Below are 26,191 nucleotides of genomic sequence, written 5' to 3' on the forward strand. Positions count from 1 at the left end.
TGCTACAACATTGGAAATATCCAGACTGAAGAGATAAAATATCGGTATAATAAGGACAGTCGGGTCAAAAAAGAGCTCAAAAGAATATATTTTCTTCAAAGTAAACTATCTTTGCAGGTTCTAAATCCTTTGTGTGATTTAAACAAGAGAATGGAAATGAATGCATAAGTATGAAATCTGGGAAAGCTGTAAAATTCACTGTTTATGTTCAATGAATTATCACTAATATTCAAATGAGCAATTACTAACAAATTGATTTGTCCCCTTGGGCTACATGTTGTCACGTTGCCACAAGAAAGAGGATTTCTTTGTGTCTTTGTGTCAAAAGAGACCATGTCATAAATATGTTCTGTAACATTTTATAATATAGAGCCAATGAGACAAAAGACAAAGAGAGAAAGGTGTGTATGTGGGTTCCAGTGTGGGTAAGTAGGCCCAGGTAAAAAGCAAGTAGCAGAAATACAAGTAGGCAGGATGAATTTTTAATCAGCTGTTACAGCTTCTCTTGAGCTGAGGAGCTAAATTTTGTAATTCTATATAAAACTAGAGGCCCAGTACATGAATTCATGCACCATTGGGGTCTGGCCGGCCTGCCCCTGGTCAAACTCCTGGTCGAGGGGACAATTTGCATATTAGCTTTCTATTATATAGGATGTTTTAGGTAATAGAGATAAATAAAATTCCAGTTTATTTGGTAATCTGGCTAAAATCATAGCCTAGAATAAAGATGAATGTCTTAAATATGAATTAAATGCTACTATCAAATTGGATTTGCCAAGACAAATGCAGGTCTTTTTATTGGTTTGTTATCTTTCTTGTTAGTGTGATGACTAGCATATATTTGACATTCAATAAACAGTGTGAAGTCAGTTAACACTGGAAATATATATATATATATATATATATATATATATATATTTTTGCCTTTTGCCAGTTAGGAGATAGTTGTTAAATACTGACTCTATAAGGAAGCTGTATATTTATAAAATGAAGGGTTATTTTTTAACATAGTGAGAATGGAAACAAATTACCAATGTGTAGCACTTACTTAGTCTCATCTACAAAAGGGAAGACATACCATTGCTACTTGCATCTTTTCTGAAAAATGTCATGAATTCATTCCGGTATTGATTCTTTTTATTTGTACATAATTCTTTCTTTGAAAGAAAAAATATGATGAATTGATATTTTAGGTTTGGTTTTTCTTTTGTAACTTTTCTTGATATATACATGAATTAAATCTAATTTGGTTAAACCAAAGGATAAAAAAAAAAACCTTTCAGATGTATAAAAAGAAACCCAGGATCCCCAATGAGCTTCCCTAATTCCTAATTACATCCATCACTCCCACTGTGGCTTGTTTTTTTAAGCATATGATCAAGTCACAGTCATCCAGGCTAAAGAGGAACATAAAACATTTCTTATGATGTGGTCTATTTGTGTCCCTTTTTCCTTAGGGACATTTGCCACTAGACAGATATTTTATTATTTATTATCTCGTATGTTTTCCAGGTTGCAAGAAAAAAAAAAAGCTTATATTCCACTCAACAACTAAATGTAAAAACACTTTAGTCTAAGGAAAGATAAACTTTCTATAAAAGTATTGTATATGTCTCTTGTTTTCATAAAACCAAAATGTAAAGTTATTCATTGCTTCACAAGGCTCTTTCATGTATAACCTGGTACTGACAATTGCCTTATGAGGTAGATGGGATGCATTTTATTATTATTTTACAGATGAAAAAACTGAGGCTCAGTAAACTGAAGGAACTTGTTCAAGGTCACATAATTAGAAAAGGGAGTTTCATGACCAGATCTTCCAAATCAATTTAGCATTCTCTCAGTCCTACCTAGCTACTTCTTTTTTCTCTTTGTGTTAAAGTTTAAACAATATCATTGAGAGATAAAGTGAATATACTACAAAAAAAATAAAATAAAGGATCAAGGGATTATTTTTAACAGAGTTTTCCATAAAAACAACTTATCATCCCAGGGTAGCAATGTCATTGAAGCTTAAAGAAGAAATGGTAAGGATTGAGGGTCAGTTGCTCTTACTAGAGCTCAGCACATTGGTTATGATGGAAGTTTACTTGACTGTTTAAAATTATCAAAGATATTTAATGATTTCTACAAATGGTCTGGTGCCAGGTCTATGTAGCTCTACATAGTTTTTTATTTAATTGATTTGAAAAGCATTCATTGAGCATCTAGCATGGCCCCAGCACTCCACTGCATGCTGGGGCTACAAAAATGAATAAGGGTGTTTAATGAGAAAAAAAAAGTAAGTCAATAAATTAATTAAATTAAAACAAGTTCAATGTGCAAATAGGATGTTGTCAGAGTCCAGGGGTAATTTTCTTTTTCGCCATCAGCAGTAGTCTGTGTTTCTTTGTAAGTATTAACAAACCTGGTAACGGAGGCACTGAGTGAATAGTAGTCACTCTGGGCCTATGTGCAGGCAGCTTTATTTATGAAAATGGAGGTAAGAGTGAGATGAGAGATGCCTTTTTTTCCTGAGTAGCCAACACACTGTACTTAACACATTACTCTGTGATTGCAATGACCAAAATATAGTCCAAAATAAGAGGCTACCTGATTTGGTCAGAGCCCCTGCCCTATGCTTCTTCTTCATCTGCCAACCTCTGACCTCTACCTCCATGGGCCTCCCCATCCACTCTAAGCCACCTTGCCACCCCCCTGAGCTAAGATAGGGTTAATGCTTATACATACCACACACACACACACAAACACACACACACACACACACACACGTTATTCTTATCCCAGTATGTTTCTTCTCTAGGCTGTGACTTTCTTAGTGACAAAAACTACTGATGTTTACATCCACAGGATCTTCCATAGGACTTAGCATAGAATAGGTGACAGTAGCAGCATTTCCAAGGGGTGGCATATAGTGAGGAGGAGGAATATAATTTAATTATAACCTCCTCCCTCATCGTTTCTATTAACCATCCCTTCTTCACCCCGAATGAACATGCAGTACTTAAAACCAGTATGCTTGCTAGGTCCATGTGGAATCAGGACAAGGCCCTAGCACCGGCTTCCTACCAGATGCTTAAAGAGCCACTCTTACCAATCACTCAAGCTCAATAAATCTTAAAGGCAACATGTGAAACTGGAAAGAATTTGAATGCCCCTGATTTTTTTTTTAAATCAGGTTTATTGAACTATAATTTACATACAAAAAAATTATTTTTTTTGAAGTTTGATGACCTCTGACAAATGGATAGTTTATATAACCTCCACCATATTTGTTATGGAGAACATTTCTATTATCCTCAAAAATTCTCAATTTAACTATCAGAATTTTAAGTGAATTCTTTAGAAAAACCACAAAACCTTTCAATGTTGCAGATTAACAGACCCTTGTATCTTGGACAACTTAACATATTTCTCCAAAATGAATAGTTTCTTTTCCCTTAGTCATAATGCCATCGTTTGGTTGTATTGTACTTTTCTTTTGGAAACCTCAAAGCATTTAGCAAATAAGAATTCACTGCTGTGTTTTTTTAAAAAAAAAACAAAAAAAAAAAACAATAAACAACAAGAAATACCTGGTTCAACTATAGATATTTATATTCCAATTTAATGAAATCAATACATCTCTTCCCCAGTTAACCTGTAGGTTTCTCTTCTTACCAGAGACTGTTGTATAAATATTTTAACAATGTTAGGTAGCTTGTTTTTAATGAGCTGGCTGTTGTTTTTATCAAGTAGGCATTGTGCTTTCCCTTTATTTATTGATTATATTCCATTGTGGTGACTGTGAAAAGGCTGTACATCCTGGGAACACTTGCTACATTTGGATTGGATTGGATGGACAAATGGAATGACACAGCAAATAAGTGAATGACTAAATGAATGAATGAGTCAATGAAGGAATGAATGAGTGGTTGCCTCCATTTTATGGATGAGGCACTTCTGAGAGGCAGTGAGGTCAGGGGACTGGCAGAAAGCCACACACTGATGTCCTGGGGGCAGTGCCAGATCAGATGCCAAGTTTGTTTCCTTTGCTCTCTCCATTTAGCTATCAACATTAATTTTTAAATGTCCCCGTAAAATATCAACATTAAAAAGGAAAAATGGAAAAATAGGATAGGCACAAATGAAGTAGCTTTTCAAAAAATGAATTTAGTGTGCAAATATAACCCACGTAAGGATTTTAGGGGCAGATTTTCACGTGATAAGAAGAATGCTTTACTCTCTTATTCACCAGTCCTCCTTTGAATGGACTCAGTACACTTTGGGGTGATGCTCTTTGTGTTTCTTCATAAGACAGTTTTGTATATGTCTATCGTGTTCTTGTTTTAACAGGCTTTCTTAGTGAAAAGGACACAGTTGCCTTTACTGATGCTACTATTCTGACAAGTAGGGAGAGGGTGCTCGAAGAGGCTCCACATAGAGAGAGAGCGTCCATTGTCATGCCTATGCTTGCACTTTCATTTTTCTCCATATGCGGACAGGTCAGGAATAAATGGGATGAAATTTCCATCAAGAGGCTTTTCTCCAGGAGTAGGTATCAAAAGAATTTGAATGAGCACGAAATAAAAGCGATCTGCATTTTATATGAAATTCTGATGTCAATGGTTCCTTACAACAACAACAAAAAAAAGCTATTAAAGTAGCCCTCCCGCCCGTGGGGAGTCAAGTGCTTTTCAGCGCGTCCTGAGCTGATGCCCTCTCTCCATCCGCTCCTCAGATATTCATGAATCACTGTGTCTTCCAGCATCGCTCTCTCTCTCCCTGTGCCTTTCTGGCGCGGTTCTCCCTCCCTCCCTCCCTCTGGCATCTGCTTTTTCTTACTCCTTCTCTCAGCTGCTTAACTACAGCTCCCAGTGGAACTTGCACAATTAAAAACAGCTCTCCTCCCGAGCAGCATCCAGAAGCGCATCACCTGGAGCAGGGCGACTGGCTCACTGCACCCGCCCGCCCGCAGAGCAACCAGGTAGCTGGGGGCGCGGCAGGGGCGGGGGGTCCCTCTCCCGCTCTCTGCAGCAGCCACCGCATCCCCTCGGAATCCGCTGCACGCCAGGGTCCCGCAGCAATGATGCGTGTGTTTCGTAACAATGATGGGAAGAGAGAAGCCTCTGCCGGTGGCCATTGAGAGCGGGGAGAGGGTGCTGCAGTCGCCACTGCTGTAGAATGTGTGAGTGACAACCTGCGCCCCGCTGGAGTCTCCATCCCGCTCCGTCTCCATTCGGTCTCCAGGAGGGAACTCGGGAACCAGATGCACTAAACCCAGCGAGTGCCACCCTGGATCTGTAACTGTGAACTTCCCACTGTGGAAAATGGTAAACAAAGACATGAATGGATTCCCGGTCAAGAAATGCTCAGCCTTCCAATTTTTTAAGAAGCGGGTAAGGACAGGTCTTGCTTGTTTCTTTTGTGTTCTGCTCTTCTCTCAAACGCCTTTGGTTGCTGGCCTGCGGTAAGCCTAAGGTTTTGGTGCCCGGCCCTGAAGGAAAGCCCCGCTACTGGTGGCAGTGGTCCAGCAGGGACTTACACCTGCCTTGATGCACATTTGGGGGAGTCAGGTGGGATGCCCTGAAAGAGTTGCTTTTGGGGGGAGGGGGTTGGACTGGGATGTCTTAAGGAGGATTTGAGTTGGGAATGGGAATTTCTCAATCAAAGCCCCAAGAATACAGGCAGCTTCCAAGTGACTTGGCCTGGATACGGGGATGGCTAGTAATTTAGTCAGGCACTAATCCAGCAGCTCTCTCTCTTATCTTTGAAGGGTTCAACTTTTTCCACCCCTTTCATTCACTCAGTCTCAAGTGCTGCAGTATCTTCATGCTCAGAAGCAGCAGCTTCTGGCTTCCCAAATCCATTCAGCCAGGAACTCGCTGAGTGTGTATCCACGGTCAAAATAACGGGACTGGAATGACCTTTTACAGAAAGGCTGGGATCCAGCATTTAAAAACCTCTACCTCAAGTTGCCTTAGTATTGTTTAGTATGACTGCCTATCTCAGAGAGAGCAGTGGGCGGCCTGAATTGAAGGGGTGACATCAGGTTATGCTGCTGTATGCATTTATGTCTTAAATTCCTTGTTCGTCCATTCATAGCATTAATGTTACATTGGTTATAAAGGAGAGAAAAAAAAGATTTTTCATAATAAACTCAGTTCATTGTCACGGTCCCACTGGCGCTCTGCATACATCTACAAATGTATACACTCGTGGGAGGTACCAAATGGATAACTGTTAATGGACTGATGAATGACACTCTTATGGAGCGTTTCTTAAGCAACAGAAGCTTCCTTCAGCCCCCAGCTGCCCGGCCTATTTGATACCCAGGGCAATTCCATCCAAATGACTCTCTCCATTCATTGGTACTTCATTCAGGTTCTTTCTATGCTGCTCTGACACAGTCCTCCCCTTAACCCACCAGCAGAACCCAGTGCATTACGGACTGGGCTGGACTACCTCCCTGCACTCAATGGACACAGGCTGGAAACAGCAGGTCAGGCCCGGCCAGAGGGCCAGCACAGGCTCCCACATGCCTTTGACTGAGCTCTGCTCAGTAAATCAAAATCTTCCTTCAGGTCCATGGCCAAAATGTATGTGTTAAAACCAAAGCAAACACCACCCTGTCCCGGCTGCTGCTCAGGGACAGGAGCCTGAGTGCAGGCGAGGTCGGCCTCTCTGGTGCTGACAGCAAGCAGAATCAAAGCAAGGCAGTGCAACTTCTCAGAGCTCCGGTGTTTCCTGGTTTTCCCTGTAGCCCAAATAGTTCTTCCCAAGGAAAGGGCCCTTTGTGAAAAGCAAGCTCCAACGGCAAACAAATGTTTTGCTGATAAAAACTGTCATAGCCCGTAGTTCAGTACTTAAACTCTTTACTCTTTTAATTAATGAATGTATTTGGTGGTATTTTTTTTGGGGGGGGGAGGTAATTTAAAACTCCTCAGTAGGGATCTTTAATTGACCAAGTGTGTGTCAAGTAGATTTTCTTTAAATTTGATTCATTGTTTTATTGATTTATTGGTTTCTTCTTCTATGTGCCCTGACTGGACATTGAACCCACAACCTTGGCAAATCCAGACAATGCTTTTACCAACTGAGCTACCTGGCCAGGGCTGTCAAGTAGATTTTTAAAAGTTGTTTCTTTTTTTCCTATTAAAATGTTCTAATTGATATACTAATTTACCATTGCCCCTTCTCCCCCTTAAAAGCATAATTTTACCAATAGCCTTCAGTTGGTGCCTCTGTAGACCTTGAATTTTTGCAAAGAACTAGCCAGGGTACCGATGTCTTATCTGAGTACATGAGAAAGAAGTTTACAGCAAGATCTGACAGGCAGCTTCGTCTGCCTTGAACCTGTGTCTATCGTTTGCTAGAGATAGGATCAGGAATCCCTCCCCCTGCTTTTCTCACTCCTCAAGGATGGCAAACTAAGCAAAATATACTTTGTGTCCAGTCATGACAATCCCAGGGATAAATTCCTCGATTTTTGTCAACTGGTTCAGTTTGAGCCATTACTTTGTTTTTGGCTTTGCTTTTTTGTTTGTTTGCTTTGGTTTTTAATTATGCAAATAATATGTAAATAGCTGTTAAGACAATACTAATCTTCCTCCCAATCTTTCTTCCTTCCCCAGAGGTAACTGCTGTTACCATGTTGGTGCCTTGCTTTCCAGACCTTGTCTGTGAACTTACATACTCACATTCTAGGATGCCTTTGTTCTCAGCTAAGAAGAATCCATTTTTCCTACATTTTATTGTTAAAGTTACACACATGTCTGCATATTTTATTTTTAACCTAGCTGGACAGTCTTACAGAATGAACCCTTTGTTCAGTGCCCACATAAAACCGTGAATGGATCTTGGGGGTAGGGGAGGGGGAAACCATAGCTTTTTTAGGACTTGCTAAAAAGACTGAGGTTTGAACCTAAATTTTGATTACAGAAAGCTTAGGTAGTGCTTCCTATGCCTCTGAGACATTCCAGAGGGAACATCAGAAGCTCACCAAAAGAGAATATGGATTATCTGCCCCTGTCATTCATTTAGGAGAGTAAGTGAAGCTACCATTCATTTACTGAGTGCTTATTATGTTTTAGACATCATGGGCCAAGTGTTTTGCATGTATTATTTATTTAATCTTCACAGTAACCCTATGAAGTAGGAAAAAAATATTAAATGTGAAGAGTGTGGCTTAGTAACTTTAAACAACCAGAGCAAGATCATGTAGCTAAAAAGTAGCAGAGCTAACATTTATTTTTTATATATAAATTATATTTATTTTTCATGTATTTTTAATTGTTATAGTATTGAAGATATCTCCCATTTATTCCCCCCTCCCCCCCTCCTCCCAGCCCTACCCAGCCCCAGGTCTTCACTACCCTATTGCCGTGTCCATGGGCTATGCATATAAGTATATAAGTTCTTTGGTTTATCTCTTCTCGTCCCCTCAACTCCACATCGAGGTTTGTCAGTCTGTTCCATGCCTCCCTGCTTTGGATCTTATTTTATTGGTCAATTCATTTTGTTCATTAGATTCCACAAATAAGTGAGATCATGTAAGGTGAGGATGTGGAGAAAAGGGAACACTAGTTCATTGCTGGTGGGAATGCAGATTGGTGCAGCCACTATGGAAAATAGTATGGAGTCTCCTCAAAAAATTAAAAATGGAACTTCTAGAAATATACCCTAAAAACAAAACAAAACACCAATCAGAAAGAATATATGTACACCTATGTTCATAGCAGCATTATTTACAATAGCTAAGATTTGGAAACAGCCCAAGTGCCCATCAGTAGATGAATGGATAAAAAAGCTATGGAATACTATGCAGCTGTATAAAAAGAGAGATCTCTTACCCTTTGGGACAGCATGGATGGGCCTGGAAAATATTATGCTAAGTGAAATAAGACAAACTGAGAAAGAGCTAACATTTAAACCTTGTTTAACATTTAAATCTTGTTTTTCCCCTAATTAAAATTCTTGTGCCACTACCTGGCTTATCAGACCTGTGAAGGCAGACAAGCCTCTGGACACTCCTTTGCAGCCCTAGTAGTGACAGAGACAATGACCATGACCCGGCAGCTCCGGGGAACCGGGCATACCGGGACACAGTCTGAAGAAATGCAGTCCTGGTACTTCTTCCCCCACAGCCTTGTGCTTTCCACCTTCATGTCTTAAAAGCTCAACTAAATCATCTTCTTTTCATATAGTAAGAATTGCTAAAGTCAATAAGTTCTACTTTCATTCTCTAATGCATTAATAAGTTAGCACTGGATACCTATGGATTATGTTTTATTCCTAGAGTCTTTAAAAAATCATTTCAGATGAATGGGAAAATGTCCTTAACAATTTTAGTCTCACAATCCAAGCACTTTAAAAGTTATCAGTTGTGCTACAAATAATTTATTTTCATGGGTTTAAAGATTTGTTTGTGATTCTGATTCTTGCATTGTGACTCAGAAAAGACAAACAAATGACATTATCTTCAACTTGATCATCCATTTTGTAAACACAGTAGGTAAAAAAGACTTCTATAGCCATAAATACATTAGCTTTTGTAAAATGTCAAAGGGCATCTAGCCACATAGAATTTTGGATTTGGAATGAACCTTAGAAATCCTCTCATTGGACCCCCCTTCCAGATCTGGTGTGCTTTGCTCTTCATTCTGCTCTCAAAAAACGCCTCATGCATTTTTTTTTTAACAAAAAGAAGGAAGAAAGTACAGTTCTTGTTTTCATAGAGCTAATTGCATAGTGACCACAACTTTGGCAAGACAATTCTGTCTTGAGGTGGTATTTTATGATTTTTTGAACAATTCTTTGTATTATTCTTTAATAACAATAAATTTTATAATAATAACAATCACTTATATAATACTAATATTCCTAGGCACTGTTCTAAGAGGCTTTAGTATGTTATATATTTAAATTCTCACAAACAAACAAAACAAAACCTACAAAGGTAGATACTATTGTCCTGATTTCACAGATGTATCAGGTGGAGGAACTAGCCCTAATTCACACAGCTAGTTAGTGGCAGAGTCAGGGTTTGAATCAAAGCGCCCAGCTCCAGAGACCATATTCTTAACCACTGTCTATCCTGCCTGTTGACGTTACACAATCCTGCCTGGTCGGGGGCGGGGGGAAGTGAAAAGGTATGACTGCCTCCCGCTTCCTCCTTTCTCTAAACATGATGGGGAAGCAAGCAAAGGTTTTCAGCCTGGTTATGACGTTCACTCTAACAGAGCTGAGAAAGGAAATAAAGTTCTCTGAAGGGCTTACTTTCCATACCTGTTCCATGAACAGTAGCATGCCTTTGCATTTTAGTTTTCCTTTCTGTTCTATCATGTCTGCTTTAAAGCATCTGAATTGGAATGATAACAAAGGTCCTTTACTTATGTGAAACCCTCCATGTCTTTTCAGAGGCTGTAGAATTTACTGAGTGTTTACGGAGGGTCAGTCACTGTTCAGAGCACTTTACTAGTGTAACCCTCATAAATCGCTGCATTACGCCCATCCTACAGCCAAAGAAACTGAGGATCAGAGAGGTTAAGTAACTGATCCAAGATCATAGTGCTAGGGAGAGCCAGAATTCATAGAGCCAGAATTCAAACTCCGGCGGTCAGCTTTGGCACCACCAACCTTCACATTGGCATCATGGGAGTGAACGTCTGTGATGCTAACACAGGAGCTGGGTTGGCGCTCGACACTGGAAAACACCTGTGAAGATGATCCAGAGGGGATTGAGGGTGGAGGTGGCTGGTAGCTACAGCTATAGAGAGATACATTTCCCAAGGGACTCCTGAGGGCAGTAACAATGCTTCCCAACAAATCAGAAGTCTGTCTTGGAGTTCTCCAAGATATAGTTGATCATACTTTCTGGAACCATGGTGGCCACTGCAATAGCTTCTACTGTGCTTTCTTCAGAAGTAGCTAAAACCTGAGCTGAGTCCCTCCTGTACGTGCTCCAACAGCACAGCACACCTGTGGGAGCTACAGGTGAGTCAACAGTCCTGAGATTGCAGTGCAGTGTGACTGGGCCATATGTTTGCTGCCGGAGTCCTTAAGGACAGAGATCCCCTGTCCCCCTGTTCACTGTATCCCATACATGTCAAACCCCATTTGTTGAATGAAAGTATGAATTAAGTGAATGAATGAATTATTGTATTAATTTGTCCCTAAGTCATTGTCTTATCTTCCTTCTTGAAACAAATAAATGGCTTAGGAATCTAATGCATTTTTAGTTCTCTCTATGTTTGGATGTGGATTATATATAAAGAAAGACTTTGAAAAATAAAATAAATCTGGTTCAAAGACAAATGTCACTACCCTTAATAGCTGGCAGGTAGTTAGGGGACCTTGACCTTAGCTTGTTTGCTCATCCAACACCCATACCACAACCTCACTATAATGTGTTTCCTGTTAGGCCAAACAAGACAGACATAATATTGATTCATTCATCTCTTTTTGTTTTATATTAATACAAATCATTGACTTCAATACTATACAGCTCTGCATTATGTATTCTAGCTAGAGTTCTAAAAACATCTTTCCAATGATTATTTTCAACATGGTCTTAGGAGCCACCGAGTGTGAAGAGAGTTTGAACTCCAGATGCTTTTTCCACTTCCACCACTAAGCCTCGGAGGGTTTGGATGCGCAGAGCAGGGTGACCTTGTCTGGCTAGGGTTGGCTTTGCTGGGGAACACTGGTGAGAAGCCATTCTCAGGTAGTAGATATTCTGTCACCTATGCAGTTCTCAAGAAAGCTCTCTGAGTTAGGCTCTCATTCTGCTGTAGTACCTGGGAAATGTTTTGAATGAAAATTGTAGCAGAGTTCTTTGAAAGTCCTATGTTGTTGTTTTTTAAGAACTGGTGCTGAAGTATTGGTTCCATATATAACACAGGAGTAAGAAATAGCCTGAGCTCACCCATATTTGATGCTCTGTCAATGCTTACTAAAACAAAGCAAATCTAAAATGGAGGAAGGTGGGGAGAGCCATTGAAATACATGTCCCCAACTGGAGATTTCTGATTAGAAAAGCATAAGTGTTAGAATTGTAATTAGACATGGGTCAATAGAAAAGTTTAATTAGAAATTTAGGTCAAGCTACAGGAAGATGTGAAGGCATATTTTAAAGTATGGTGTTTTCTTTAAATGCAGACCAGTTAATTTTTTTAGAAGCAAGCTCAAAAAGTTAAATAGTAAATATCAGCATTCTTAACACCGGCAGATCAGGCCAGAACTCCAGACTTACCAGTGGAATGCTGTTTCCTGCCTGACTAAAGACTCGGTTCCTAGCTTGTCAGCTTGTCTGAGTGTGGAATTGCTGGCTCCACACCAACACGGGGATGAGGACTATTATTCCTTCCATGGGGATTAAGAAAGTTAAGTTCACAGGGCAAAAGGAATAAGCACTTGGATCTCTCTAAGTCCTTCCTATTGGGAAGGCAAACTGCTCTGGCCCTTAGCCTTAGGGCACCCTCCTGGCCCCAAAATTAGAAGGGCATTTGTAGCTGCCTACTCTTGCCCTTGGTCTAAGAGCAGGCATACCCAGCAAGTGGCCAGGCTTCTTTGGCAGACTGACCACACAGTGCAGCTGGCAAATTTTAGAAGATGATGTGTAGAAGGAAGAGGAGAAGGAGGCAGGAGGAGGACAAAAGCAAACAGCCAGTCACATTGGGGACCACGTTGGCTTCCTCGTGCAACTGCTCCGACATTTGGAGAAAGGATGACTGTTAGAGTTTGTTTACTTTCACACCTATTTATTCACAACATTCTATAACAATTTCATAAGTATTTACAGTAGAAAAAAATAAAAATCAAGGCTGTAACTAGGGCAGTAGGAGAATCTTCCCCTTGGTAGTGCAGGATGCCAAAATTCCTCTGTTTGCTTTCCAGAGCCTGCTGTGACAGTTTCCTGGGAAGAGTCCACTTAGCTATTTTTAGAGCATTGGGGTCACCTTGGTTTCTTTTCCCTTCCTAGGTCAGGCCATTCACCCAAAATGCCATTTGCTTGGGGAATGACTGATCATATGGTTCTTTCTTTTTTCTCTTCCTCTCTTCTTTTTAATATCTCCCCTCCCCATTCTCTGTCTCTCTCTCTGTCTCTCTGTCTCTCTGTCTCTCTCTCTTTCTCCCCCACCCCCCCCCCCCCCCCATCTCTGGAGGATAAGCTCACATTAAGGCAAAGAGAGAAAACCCTGAAGTGAAATACTCCTAGACTCGTACTCCTTAGAAAACAGAGAGCTTGTGTTTTTCTAACCCAGTGGCTTCAGGAACATCTTACCACCTGAGTCTGTTAGAGTGAAATCACCCAATATAGAACACCTTGGCCATTCAAAGATTTTTGTTTCTAGGAATAGCAAGGTGAAAAGGTTCCCAAAACTGTTAAAACATTTTAAGACTCAAGTCTTTATAGGAGCAACATTAAAATATGCCAAGGGGGAGGGGAGGATGTTCATTAGCTAAAAATATTTTTTTCAATGTTTATTAGTCACAAATATAATCTTTTCTGAAAAAGACCATATTTCCTTTGAACCTGGAATCTTTTTGGACCAGTACTAATTTTGTTTATATATAGAAAAAAAATCATAGGAAAGAAAACTGTGAGTATTGCTCAGGCGATGTGGTTCAGTGGTTGTATGTTGACCTATGAACCGAGAGGTCAGGCTACATGCCTGGGTTGTGGGCTCGGTCTCCAATAGGGAGGATGAAGGAGGCAGCTGATCGATGGTTCTCTGTCATCATTGATGTTTCTTCCCACCCCACCCCCTTCCTCCTCTGAAATAAATAAAAAGATATTTAAAAAAAATAAAAATAATAAAAAAATAAAGTTTGGGGGGAAGGGGTCAAAAGTTATACTCAGATTTTTTACCCTGCCTTCCTTGTTCAAGGGTCAAATGCATATAAATTTGGGGGTGGACACAATTTAACTATTAACAGAGGTTTATCCTTGCCATTGAAGCCTCTGAAATGGAGCATCCCCAAGAGAATGGGCTCTAGGTAGTATTTTTTACTTTGTTAAAAATTTCAAAGTTCTGGGAAACATTATTGCAGAAAATCTGTAACACTGCAGAATATCAGGTAAGACAAGCAAGGAAATGTTAAAAATGGTAATGTGGTTCAAGTGGAAATGAATAGTAATTGGGAAAAAATTGCTGCTCAATGTTATATAATGAAGCTTTAGGAGCTACATTGATGAGATGTCTAATGTAGCACTTAAAAGCTTGCAACTAACTAATAACAATCTGTAAATGAAGTTCTTTAAAGAGTATCAATAGAGAACATCCAAAAAAAATTTGCTTTATCCTTTAACTACTTGACCTCAAAGATTAACTGTTACATAATAAGAAGTAGGAGCCGGCACTTACTGTATTCAGGCCTTAGTTATCAGTTTTGATGAAGTAGTCATATCTTATTTGTCTATTAGGCTGCTTTTACGTAAAAGGGCCCACACCTTAAATCAGGCAGTCAAGAGTAACCCTTGAGACCTGACCTCATTCAGATGGAATTTCAGAATGTGTAATTTTTTTCATCTGATATCTTGACAGTTAGTTCTTGTGTGATACACTTTATTCTTTTCCAAAAGATAGAGCAATGAAAATTTATAACAGTGCCTTCCTTCCTCAAGTCATTAACTTTTAAATAGCAGGCTCAGAATTAGTGTTGAAACTCCACCCCTTCCTTTTTTTTTTTTTTTTTTTTTTTGTAGCATGAACAGCCAACATGAATTGAACACCTACATGTGACAGGCATTATGATAGGAATGGGGGTATGAGAAATTACATTTTTCTTTATTCTCCCAAGCTACCTCATCCCTAAGAACTTGGATCACATCTCCTTGTTATACACTCTTTATAGGTCCTTGTACTTTTTTTTTTTTTTTTATGGCACCAGTCAATCTATAATCACATATTGCTATAGGCCTTTAATTAATGTCTTTAACATTAATCAATATCCTTTTAAACTATGATCTCTTTGAGGACAGGAGCTTTTCTGTACATTTACACCCCAGGGTCAAGCTCCTGAAGGTCATCAATAAATTCTTGTTGAAACAAATAAAAAGAGGAAATTATGAAAATCTGATCTAAGAGGGAGAGTGAAAGGGAGTTGATATAAAATCCCACATAAAAATTAAAAATCCTTTAAATTTTGTTCTGTTTTGTTTTAAACAGGGGCATCTGCTCAGACTCCATGTAGGAACAACCTTTGTATTCTAAATGAGAATGAGACCTCTATTGAAGCCATTGTTTTCTATCATTTACTGTCCCTCATGAAAAGATCCACATAATAAATTCCTCTTTTCTGAAGGAAATTACATTTAGCATGATATAATCCCACACATCTGTCTCAGTTGCCAGGAAACTCAAAGCTAAATTTAAAGGGAAATTTAGTGAACGAATTAGACACATCATTAGAAATAACTCTCAGTTGCTGAATTTGGCTTTAATCTTATGTTATTAACTCTGTTGTTAATGTGTATCTCATTGTAAACTGCTTCTGATGTTTTTAAAAATAATGTAAAAGGCATTTAGTTAAAAAAGCAAAGAGCAACTATGAAGGTCTAGTTGCAAATATTAAAAGTAGTTCATCATTATACTAAGGCATTACTATGACTATGAACAGTACACATAAAAAAAAAGTAATTCTAAAATACGAAGGGCTTCTCTACTAACTTTTCTTCTTGAAAATGCTTATTTCAGTCCAAATGAAATTTACTGCAGCAGAGCTAACTTTTAAACTATAGACTTATTATCTCAGATATACAACATAAGCCACTTGGACTCAAAGTAAAAAGTATAGGAATGCTTTTAGTTTGTCCCACCAAAATCTAGTAGATTTTTCCAAATTGTATCAACTGTACTAAATTTATGTTATCTATTGTTTCATGACAAAATACTCAAAACTTAGTGGTGAAAAATCCACTCCCCCCCCCCCTCAGGATTCCCTTTTATTGCGTGCCTCCCTGGGGGCCACTCCCATCATGGAAACTCAGTGTGGTTTCTGGGGCACAAGACTCCAGACTCTCCCACCTCCGGGCTATTGGATAGTTTCCTTTCAGGCTTCTGCTCTATCCTGCCACCAATATGGGAGTGTCTGAGGCTCAACCCCTGGCTAATGAGCCCCATTCCCCCACCATCTCTTTCTCCCTTTTTCCTCTTACTCTGGCTCTCCACCTTTCTCACTTTCCCAGACACTCTGCCTCCTCTCCTGCAACACACAAGCTCATACATTCCCACACTTTAAATACAATCCATACAACTTCCATAAATTCATCAGTTCTCTGGATGCCAGATGCCTATTCCCAGTTGTCTACTTAATTTTCCCCTTCAGATGTCTCACAGACACCTTGAACCCATCACGTCCAAAATTGAGCACTGTTCTTCCTCCCTACCTAGCATTGTTCTTTCTCCAGCTTCCCCCAGCTCAATAAATAAAATGGAGCCAGAAACCTACAAATATCTTTCTTTCTTTTCTTCCAACATCAATGCAATCCATCGACCCATCTTACTGAGTTTATCCCTAAAACAGTTTAAAAATATATATATATCCCCTTCTATTGATCTCCAGGGCCTTAGTGCAAGCCATCATTGTCTTTTTATTTATATTTTTTAATTGATTTTAGAGAGGAAGGGAGAGGGAGAGAGACAGAGAAACATCAATGCTGACAGAGAATCATTGGTCAGCTGCCTCCTGCACACCCCACACTGGGTATCAAGCCCGCAACCTGGGCATGTGCCCTGACCAGGAATTGAACTGGGACCTCTTGGTTCATAGGTCGATGCTCAACTATTGAGCCACACCAGCTGGGCCCATCATTGTCTTTTGACTGAACTTTTTATTATTGAGCCACACCAGCTGGGCCCATCATTGTCTTTTGACTGAACTTTTTATTATAGAGCCTCTTTACTCTTCTCTGCACATCTATGCTTTCCTGCCTTTCACCTCCTTGACTTGCCCACGAAAAAATCACAGCACTTAGCCAGATGGACAAGCTCCCCACAGTAGGAGGGTTTCCTGTGAAAGCAGGCAGTGAGAGTGGAAGGGGCCTCATCGAGAGAAGTGGCAAACTTGACTGCGAGGCCAGGTTCCTTCTTTGTGGCAGTGAACTTGTTTACTGTCTCCAAGAGCTACTATTTTGTGGCTATCTGGCCTCCTTGGCCTTCTTTTTTTTTTTTTTAAATACATTTTATTGATTTTTTACAGAGAGGAAGGGAGAGGGATAGAGAGTTAGAAACATCGATGAGAGAGAAACATCGATCAGCTGCCTCCTGCACACCCCCTACCGGGGATGTGCCCGCAACCAAGGCACATGCCCTTGACCGGAATCGAACCCGGGACCCTTGAGTCCGCAGGCTGACGCTCTATCCAACGAGCCAAACCAGCCAGGGCTCCTTGGCCTTCTTGATATATTTTCTTTTCCTGAATAAAAGAAACATTTGGTTTTGTGAAGAATTGAGATATTGAGACCTTCTTGAGAATAGCTAATATTATGCTTTCATTTAAATTATATTGTTCATCCCCATCTACCTCAGGGGAGGGGAAAAAAGAAAGTCACAGGGATTGGAAAAGCTACCAGAGGCTCTAAAACCCTGTCAGAAGGAAGTAGCCTATTTCTTTCTTTGCACCAAAGTAAACAGACATGTCCAAACATTGACTATTCCAGATTGAAAATCTTTTTTTCGATTGGGACACTTGCCTCCCTCGGGTGGCTTACTAAGCCAGAGTATAATAATGTTAGGGACCATACTTTTTATACGTTTTACTTTATGCCAATTGACCACTTTGAATAGTTTTCAAAGCCTTCCCCATTCTGGACACATCCAGCATACTTTATCTTCTCCCCTACACTCTTTGGCACAACTCCCCACCTGGGCCTCCATCTCTTCACTCTAACCATCTTCTGCCTGAAAAGTCCTCCTTTTGTTCACCTCTTACCCTGACCCCACACTGACCCCACACTGAACTAAATTTTACATATTTTCCAGAGCCAGCTGTACTTCCATGTGATCCACGATGCTTACCCAGCTACTATGAATTGCTCAGACTGCTTTCTTCAAATACCTCTTCACCTTTTAGCAAATGCTGACTTACAGTAGTAATTACCCCTTATTTGATTATAATCTGCTAGCACAAGTGGCATTTTCATAGCACTTCATTTAGAAAATGTTTGATGATTTTTTTTTTCTCCCTTGTGTCACAACTCAGGAATGCAAGTGTCCTTAACCTTACTTTACTAACAGGGGTACTGGGTATCAGAAAGATTAAGCCACTTCCCCATGGCCACACAGATAGAAAGGCCCACGTCAATTAATGACATGTGAGATTCTCTTTCCATTACATCACATCACTTCTCTGGCAACTATTGTGGTTTTCACCATGCATTCAATGCTCACAATATTGTAGGAACTTCAGAGACTTGAAATGGAGTTCTTCGGTTTCATGCTAGCATTGTCAGAGTCTCGGGTTTAGAAGTAGAAGGGGATCTGCTTTTAACTCTTACTTCCATTTACTTACTAACGGTCTGCATTGTCATTTCCTAGCTCAGTAGACCTTTATCCTTCCCTGGAGATGTGCCTCCACCTCCTAACTGGCCAAGTGCTGCCAATCTTGCCCCATGGAATCCTCCAAACTGCAGTGTAGAAGAGCTTCCTAAACTATAACTTGGAGCTTGGTATCCCTGCACTTACAACACTTCAATGGTACATCACAATCTCAAAATAAAGCCTTAACTCCTTAGCATTGCATATAAAGCTTACTAAGACGTAGTCCTTGCAGTCCTCCAATCCTCTCTCAGACCCCTCATCCCTTTCCCTGCCTTCTTCTTCCCCTTCTTCACCCAATGAATTCCATTCTCCAGATGTGCTGAATAGTTTACCTTTCCCCAACTGTGCCATCCTGCCACCAGTCCAGGAGCTAAACCTGGGGTTTACAGACCCTTTACAGACTTGGATGAGAAAAATGGACCTGTGTTTTTTATCACTAATAGAAATCACAGATATTTTCATTCACATGACAGTTGTTGAAGATATCACAACATATTGGGTACCCTTGTCATTACTGAGATATTTTTGTAGTTATTAGCTCTCATATAAACCTTGTTATCTGATGCATTAACAATGAATCACTTATAGTACTAAGAGTATTTATATAATACTAAAAATATTTTTTAAAGTTTTTTTGCTGCCTGGTTGGCATGGCTCAGTGGTTGAGCATCGACCTATGAATCAGGAGTTCATGGTTCCATTCCCAGTCGAGGCACTTGCCCAGGTTGCAGGCTCCATCCCAGATGTGGGGTATATAGGAGGCAGTCAACCAATGATTCTCTCTCATCATTGATGTTTCTATCTCTCTCTCCTTCTCCCTTCCTCTCTGAAATCAATGAAAAATATTTTAAAAAATATTTTGCTAACTGTATTTTAATGTAATTGATTGCCTTCATCACTCTATGATTTTACTTTATTCATTAAAAACTTGTTCTAAGAAGGGATCCTTAAGTTTCACCAATCTGTCAGAAGGAGTCAAGGCTCCAAAACATCCTTAAAATGTTCTTCTGACCTCAAATCCATACTCTTGACTTGGCCCATATCCACTCATTCTTCAGGGCTTGGTTAAGCACACCATTAAGAGTCCTATTGTTTGATCTTCCAAGACTGAAAACTCTTTCTTTCTGTTTCTTTAGCAGTGAACTTTCCTCCGGTATGACACTGATATCACTATGTTATGGCTACTTTTCCTTCATTGGACTCTATTACAGACACAAACTCCTTGAGGCCAGTCCTGTGGCTTATCCTTGCAGTATCCACAGTGCCCAACACATAGTGAGTGCTCTGCGAACCTCTGTTCAATGTGGACTGTTCTCACCCCATTGTAGTGTTGTGGCTCCTCCTGAACTATTCATCCATACAAATATTTATCGAGACTCTACTAAGTCCCATGGACTTTCTAGGCACGGAACATAGAACAGAATAATATAGACAGAAATACCTGCCCTAGATGTTTATATTCTCAAGAAGTGAGCTAGTCAATAAACAAAATGTAAAGCACTCCAATCACAAAAGAACAAGCACTGTATGATTCCACTTATATGAGGTACATAGAGTAGTCACATTCATGAAGACAAAAAGTAGAAAGGTGGTTGCCAGGGGCTGGAGGGAGTGGGAGATGAGGAGTTAGAGTTTAATGGGTACAAAGTTTCAGTTTGGGGAGATGAGAGTTCTGGAGATGGATGTTGGCATGGCTGACCAACAATGTGAATGTACAAAACTACACACATAAAAATGGTTAAAATGATAAATTTGATGTTGTATATTTCACCACAATTTCTTTTTTAAAAAAGCAAAACACATAGGTGGGAAATGTGCTGCAGAAAAATAAAGATGGGAAGGGAGGAGAGCAAGGGCTGAGAGGAAGGAGGCTAGGCTGGCCTCGGTGCTACAAAGATTTCTTGCTCAGGACCTGAGCTACATACACAACCATGTGTGTGGAAGAAGATTCAGAAAGACCCCCAACCTTCAGTCTGATTATCGGTGGGTACAAAAGTACAGCTTTTGATATGTCCTGTGCATTGCTAAGGCACTTCCTTGAAAATCAGTCAATGAGTGAAATCCTCAAGAGAAACATTGCATCTCACACTGTTACTCAGACCTACCATTTATCTTTCCTTGTCCACATTTTGGTTTGACATAAGCACTTCTCTGCTGTGCGTCATCAAAGAATTATGAGACCATTTGAGGAGGTGAAGATGACGAGTTTTTGAAAATCAGATAATTATACCTGATTTATATCTCTAATGGCTCCATAAATCACCTTAATATCTATGCTTCCCTGAGCCTGGTTTTACACTATTTACTTTTCTTAACTCATAAAATGTAATCAATATGGATTCCAAGTCTAATTATAATCCTTTAGTAAGTGGCCTGACTTCTGTTTTGCCAACATTTTAAATATAAGTTTTTATTAAAGCAAATGTTATCAAATCTCAAGATTTAAAGTTTGATCTACATGATATCAAAACAACTGGTTATAAAGTAAAACTTCTATGCAATCAATGCTGTTTTGGATTTACATTGTCAACTGTACAGCCTAGCTGAATTTTTTTTTAAGTGGAGTATGAGCAATACGTAAAAATAGATCTAATGCTCTTATTTGCCTCTTACCTAAGGTTCTACCATTTAGGGACACTATAACCAACAAAGCCTCATGAAATATTAAGTCTAATGCTCCTTTGTAATCTTATCTTAGTTAACTGTCACTTTTTATATATATGTACATAGATAGATAGATAGATAGATAGATAGGTAGATGATAGATAGATAGATAGATAGATAGATAGATAGATAGATAGATAGATGATAGATAGATAGATAGATAGATGACAGATATTGATTTCAGAGAAGAAGGGAGAAAGAGATAAAAACATCAATGATTAGAGAATCATTGATCAACTGGGGATCGAACCCAAAACCCAGGCATATGCCCTGACTGGGAATCAAACCGTGACCTCCTGGTTCATAGGTCAATACTCAACCACTGAGCCACTCCGGCCGGGCATTCAATGTAACTTTTTAAGATTTTTTAAATTTACAAATACCTCTCAATTAAATTGTAAGACTTTTATAACTTACTAAAAACCAGCAAATTATAAAACATCTTACATTGTCTAGATCTTAAAGTATAGATTTCTGCAGCCTAATTCTTCAAAAATGCAAATATGCTCTTCTTCCCACCTTCTTCTGAGACAGACAAAAAGACTGGAATTTACCTGAGATCACAGCCTAGAAACAAGGGAGTCACTAATTATGCAAACAAGATATGACTGAGAGAAGAAGCTTCCTAATCATGGTGCTACCATTCCATTTCCCTCTTTTGGTCCTTTTTAAAAAAATTCTGTCTGATGGGAACCCTTTGACATTTCTGTCATTGTAAAGATGTATTGGTATAAAAAAAAAAAAAGGAAATATTTAAGTGGCTGCTAAATCAGAACCCTTGACCAAATACTAGGTGACGTGCTTCTGGTTTCAAGGTTAGTTATGTCTAGCATTGAACACTTTTTAAAGCCATTTATTTCATTTTGGATCCCTTTCATCTTTTTTCCCACTTGCATGTGTTTACTACTTAATATGTTTGTAAAATGATCCCTTCTTCTATAACATGGGACCTATTCCTGGGTTTCATTTTCATAATGAAATCCATTGTGCAGAGCAATGAACTCTTTAAGGTTTAATTTTTTTTTAAGTAACTTAGTTTCTCTGAGTCTCACTTTCCTCATCTGTAAAATGGCAGAAGTTCTTTTCTAAGTACAATTTCTGTGAAATGATATGCTCCCCTGCTGTAATTTGTAAGCAATGCATATACCCACTACTCTCCTACAGTAAGGACCCGATACATTCTCATCAGCTCCAAAAAGCCCCTAACAGAGCAGGCACCACCTACCTCTCCTCACTCCAAACCATCTCCCACAGGCTGAGCCGCAGATAAACATTTAATATGCAGTGACAGATGTGCAACTGGCCTGTTCACAGAATTCATTACAAACCCTTAAGCTGGAGCCCGTGGCCATAGCAACAGGACCTCAGTCAGGACCTTTCCCACCTTCTCATCTTCTTTTTCCCTGCATGTTCCCTGCAACCATTCATGTGCCCATTCAAATATATTTACTGAGGACTGGCCATCTGCTGAGCACTGTGAGGTATGCTAGAAGCAATGATGCGCCAAACCCCATTAAGTCCCAGGGAAGGAACTTCTTGTGACTCAGGAGGGAAGAAGATAGTTTATGAGAGGTGGCACATAAGACCACGGGACTCAAGCAGAGAGACTGAACACAGGGGACAAGTTTAGAGAGTAAAGTAGAAAAATTCAACAGGAACTTCTAGACCTCCTTAAAAAGTTCTGTCATTGGCTTAAGCAAAATGAGAAGACACATTTATTGAAAGGAACTGCAATACCGTGTAATTTTTCTCCCCCCAAGTTGTTGCTTCTACAGTTCCTTCAGCGTGAGCCACACTCTTCATCTTTCCAACTTATAGCCAGTGTTTAGAACACCAACTTCAAATGCCTTCTCTGCCATGGAACATCTCCTCTCCCTAAACCAAGTGGAGCTTTTACTGCAGTCATTTATATCCTCAGCTCGTTTAAGTACTAGATATAGAAGGCCCGATATGGAAGCCACTAGCTCTGTGTGGCTATGAGCACACAACATGTGTGAAATTATTGACTGAAGTGTGGCTAGTCTGAATTGAGATGTGCTATATGTGTACCAAAGTTTAAGGACTTAGTATAAAAAAAATAAATACAAAAAAACTCATTGATAATTTTATATTGATTACATTTTGAAATGAAAATGTTTTAGATACATTTGGGTTAAACAAATGGTATTATTAAAATTAATTTCCTCTTTATTTTATGTGCCTAGTAGAACATGGAAAAATACGAATGTGGTTCACATTATATTTCTATTGGAAACACTCTTTAGACTATACACTTCCTGAATGGTGAGTGTTTATTCAATTATGCATGTTTATCCCCCTAAGGAACACACTAACTTGTCCCATAGTAAAGACTCAGTAAATAATGTTTAAATTTATTGCTGTTCTCTCGAGGTTTTTGAAAAAGTACTTCACAATTTTAGTACACTACTTTCTAACTGAAATGTGTAGCCAGAACTCCACAGTGAAGACAAGGGGTGGGGGAGGGGCACACATTTTCCATCGGCCCTAAGAAGGTTAATGTATGGAACATGTGGTGTGACCATGGCAAACACAGGGGCTCTGACTGCTGATTCAGGAGGTTTCTCTGTTTCCAGAACATGAACTTTTATTGCAGTCTGTGGAAGGAACATTAGGACAGGAGGATCCTTGTGGTTTCTCGCTGTATCTGTGGAAAAAATCTGAGATTAGGTTTAAATTAAACTGACATTAAAAGAGCCTTTGTAGTTACTGTGTGTGTTTTAACATCTGTTGCTATAGCTAAACTGACAGTGATTATTACAAATTATGGTTCACGAGTGATTGAATAAAATGTGGTTTCCTGCTAATGGACGTTTTCTAGTGTTGACTTGGTCCTCTTTAATGATGAGACATAGACCAAAGAAAAATTATTAAATGTACAGAAAGCATAACACAGAGGAAAAATTATGGGATACCAAGCATTTCTGGTTTGAGAAAAAAAGCATTTAGGACTTCCCAGTACCACATCTGTAATTTTATGGATTATTTTGTTTTGGCTGACTTCTCTGTGGGGTTCATGGAGGCTCCCCCATGGTGACCCTTCATACACCTTCTCCTTTATGTTAAGGGGCCTCTGAGGATGAACAAACATGTTTCTAATCATGAGATGGTTGGGACAACTCATTGCCAATTAGCAAACCTTATTCTGAGGATATTATGTTTTATACCTAGAAAAGATGTTTAGTTTTAAACTTTTCTCCAGACTTATTTTCTGTTACTCTCACAGAAGAGCCTTTTGCTTCAAACAAACCTGTCTCCTCATTAACTATTGAAATGCCTGCTGCTTATCTATGTTCATCTGTACCTTCACCCTGCTACTGACCGAGGGTTCTCTCTGAAAGTCTCACAGTCAGACTCCCTTCAAAATGTTGTCAGATTGCTACTGAAGATTAAGTATGGAAAGGATTCTCACACTAGTCCCTCTCATAGAGCAACTAGTCCCTCTCAGACAGGAGGCTGCTCCCATGCTGGGCACCTAGTTTTGGTACAATTGTTTGTGGCCAATATGACAAAGTCATGTTATTGTTTTTTCCTCACAAAGAGAAGATGGGGTGGCAGACACCCAGAACTAATAAGTTCCTCTCTATTATCCCAAGTGTCATACCTATTTATGTGAGTGCTGTTTCTGTTCATTCCTAAACTCAAAAAACTTTTTTAAAAGAAATGATTTATTTAATTACATCCATCACACTGTATATGATGGGAGCTAGGATTGAAATGGATTTGCCAGTTTGTTCTTGAGATCCAGCACATTCTTTGGAGAGGCAACGGGAGGTAGTAGATAGGACTCTGAAGGGAGTCAGAGCTAGATTCTGCATCTCACTTGCTATGTGACTTTAGGCAAGTCAAGCAACTTCTCTGAGCATCAGTATTTTTCATCTATAAAATGGTGATGATGTTGGCTTTGTGGTGTATTCAGCATAGGAGGTGACAATTGCACAGTGTCCTGGACACAGCAGACCTTCAAAAATAGAAAGCTGCTTTTAATGCATCGGGACATTATTGTTGGATACAATGGTAGAAATTTGATTTCATTTTTACTTAAATAAGAGTTCTTATTTTATTGAATACTGAACATTTATGAATCTAGTATGGAGTAGAAACATCAAGCTCTGGTTCTATAAACCTCAGAAATTATATCATTCAGAAATGTATGACATTGTACATGGTCATTGATTATATATGGCATCAAGCAGCCAAAGAAAACAAAACAAAATATCTTCCTAGTCAATTATTTGGATTTTAGTGTATTTGGTAGCCAATAGGACAACGTTGTGGCAAATCAATGTAGCCTTTAATAATAATGTACATTTGTGTAAATCTTTACAGTTTACAAAGTGTTTCCACAAACATTATTTTAATTAATCACAATAACTTTTCTGTTTGGGAGATAGTTGTCTAATGATTATAATGATCATAATAACAATTATTAGGGGAAAAAATAGTAATATCACCTGGTAGAGGAGAGATTGAATATATAAGAACGCACAAACCAAGGAGGCCAGAGTTCTTGATTCTAATCCTCAATAGGGATAAAAGGAGGGAAGTAAGAAGATAATATCAATTAGGTGCAAAGTAACTGTCACACATTTTATCTCATTCTTGCAATAGCCCTGTCAGTTACACAATATTTCCATTTAGTAAATAAGGACCTTGATGCTCAGGAAGTTTAGTAACATGACTAAGGTTACAGCAAGTGTTCCAGCCAGAATTCAAATCCCATCCTTCCAAATGCCAACAATCATGTGTTTTGTTTTGTTTTCACTATAACCATATATTTTTTTATGCTTCTACAAACTCCTAACAAGTAATACGCTTTAAGAATGTATGAGCATATAAACAAAAGGATTTGCATTGACAGTACAACACAGTGTCCCAGATAAACCCCAAATGGAAATCTTTATCTATGGAATTGGGAGAGGGTTGCTCAATAAGTATTCAAAATGACATGCATGTGCCCTTTTGATTTTTAATTGAAGGAAAAA

The 26,191-nt window shown here is 39.2% G+C and overlaps 1 protein-coding gene across 1 annotated transcript in view; it reads left to right on the forward strand.

Annotated features, from left to right (window-relative positions):
* The first annotated feature begins 5,294 nt into the window (after positions 1-5,294).
* SGK1 (serum/glucocorticoid regulated kinase 1) overlaps positions 5,295-26,191 on the forward strand; it is a 105,973-nt gene continuing 85,076 nt past the window's right edge. The window contains exon 1 of the mRNA XM_054721990.1: positions 5,295-5,378. Coding sequence (XP_054577965.1) covers positions 5,310-5,378 — 69 coding nt within the window. The 5' untranslated portion in view covers positions 5,295-5,309. The remainder of the gene's footprint in view (positions 5,379-26,191) is intronic.

This window comes from Eptesicus fuscus, chromosome 10, assembly GCF_027574615.1.
Source record: "Eptesicus fuscus isolate TK198812 chromosome 10, DD_ASM_mEF_20220401, whole genome shotgun sequence".
In the NCBI taxonomy this organism is placed as follows: domain Eukaryota; kingdom Metazoa; phylum Chordata; class Mammalia; order Chiroptera; family Vespertilionidae; genus Eptesicus; species Eptesicus fuscus.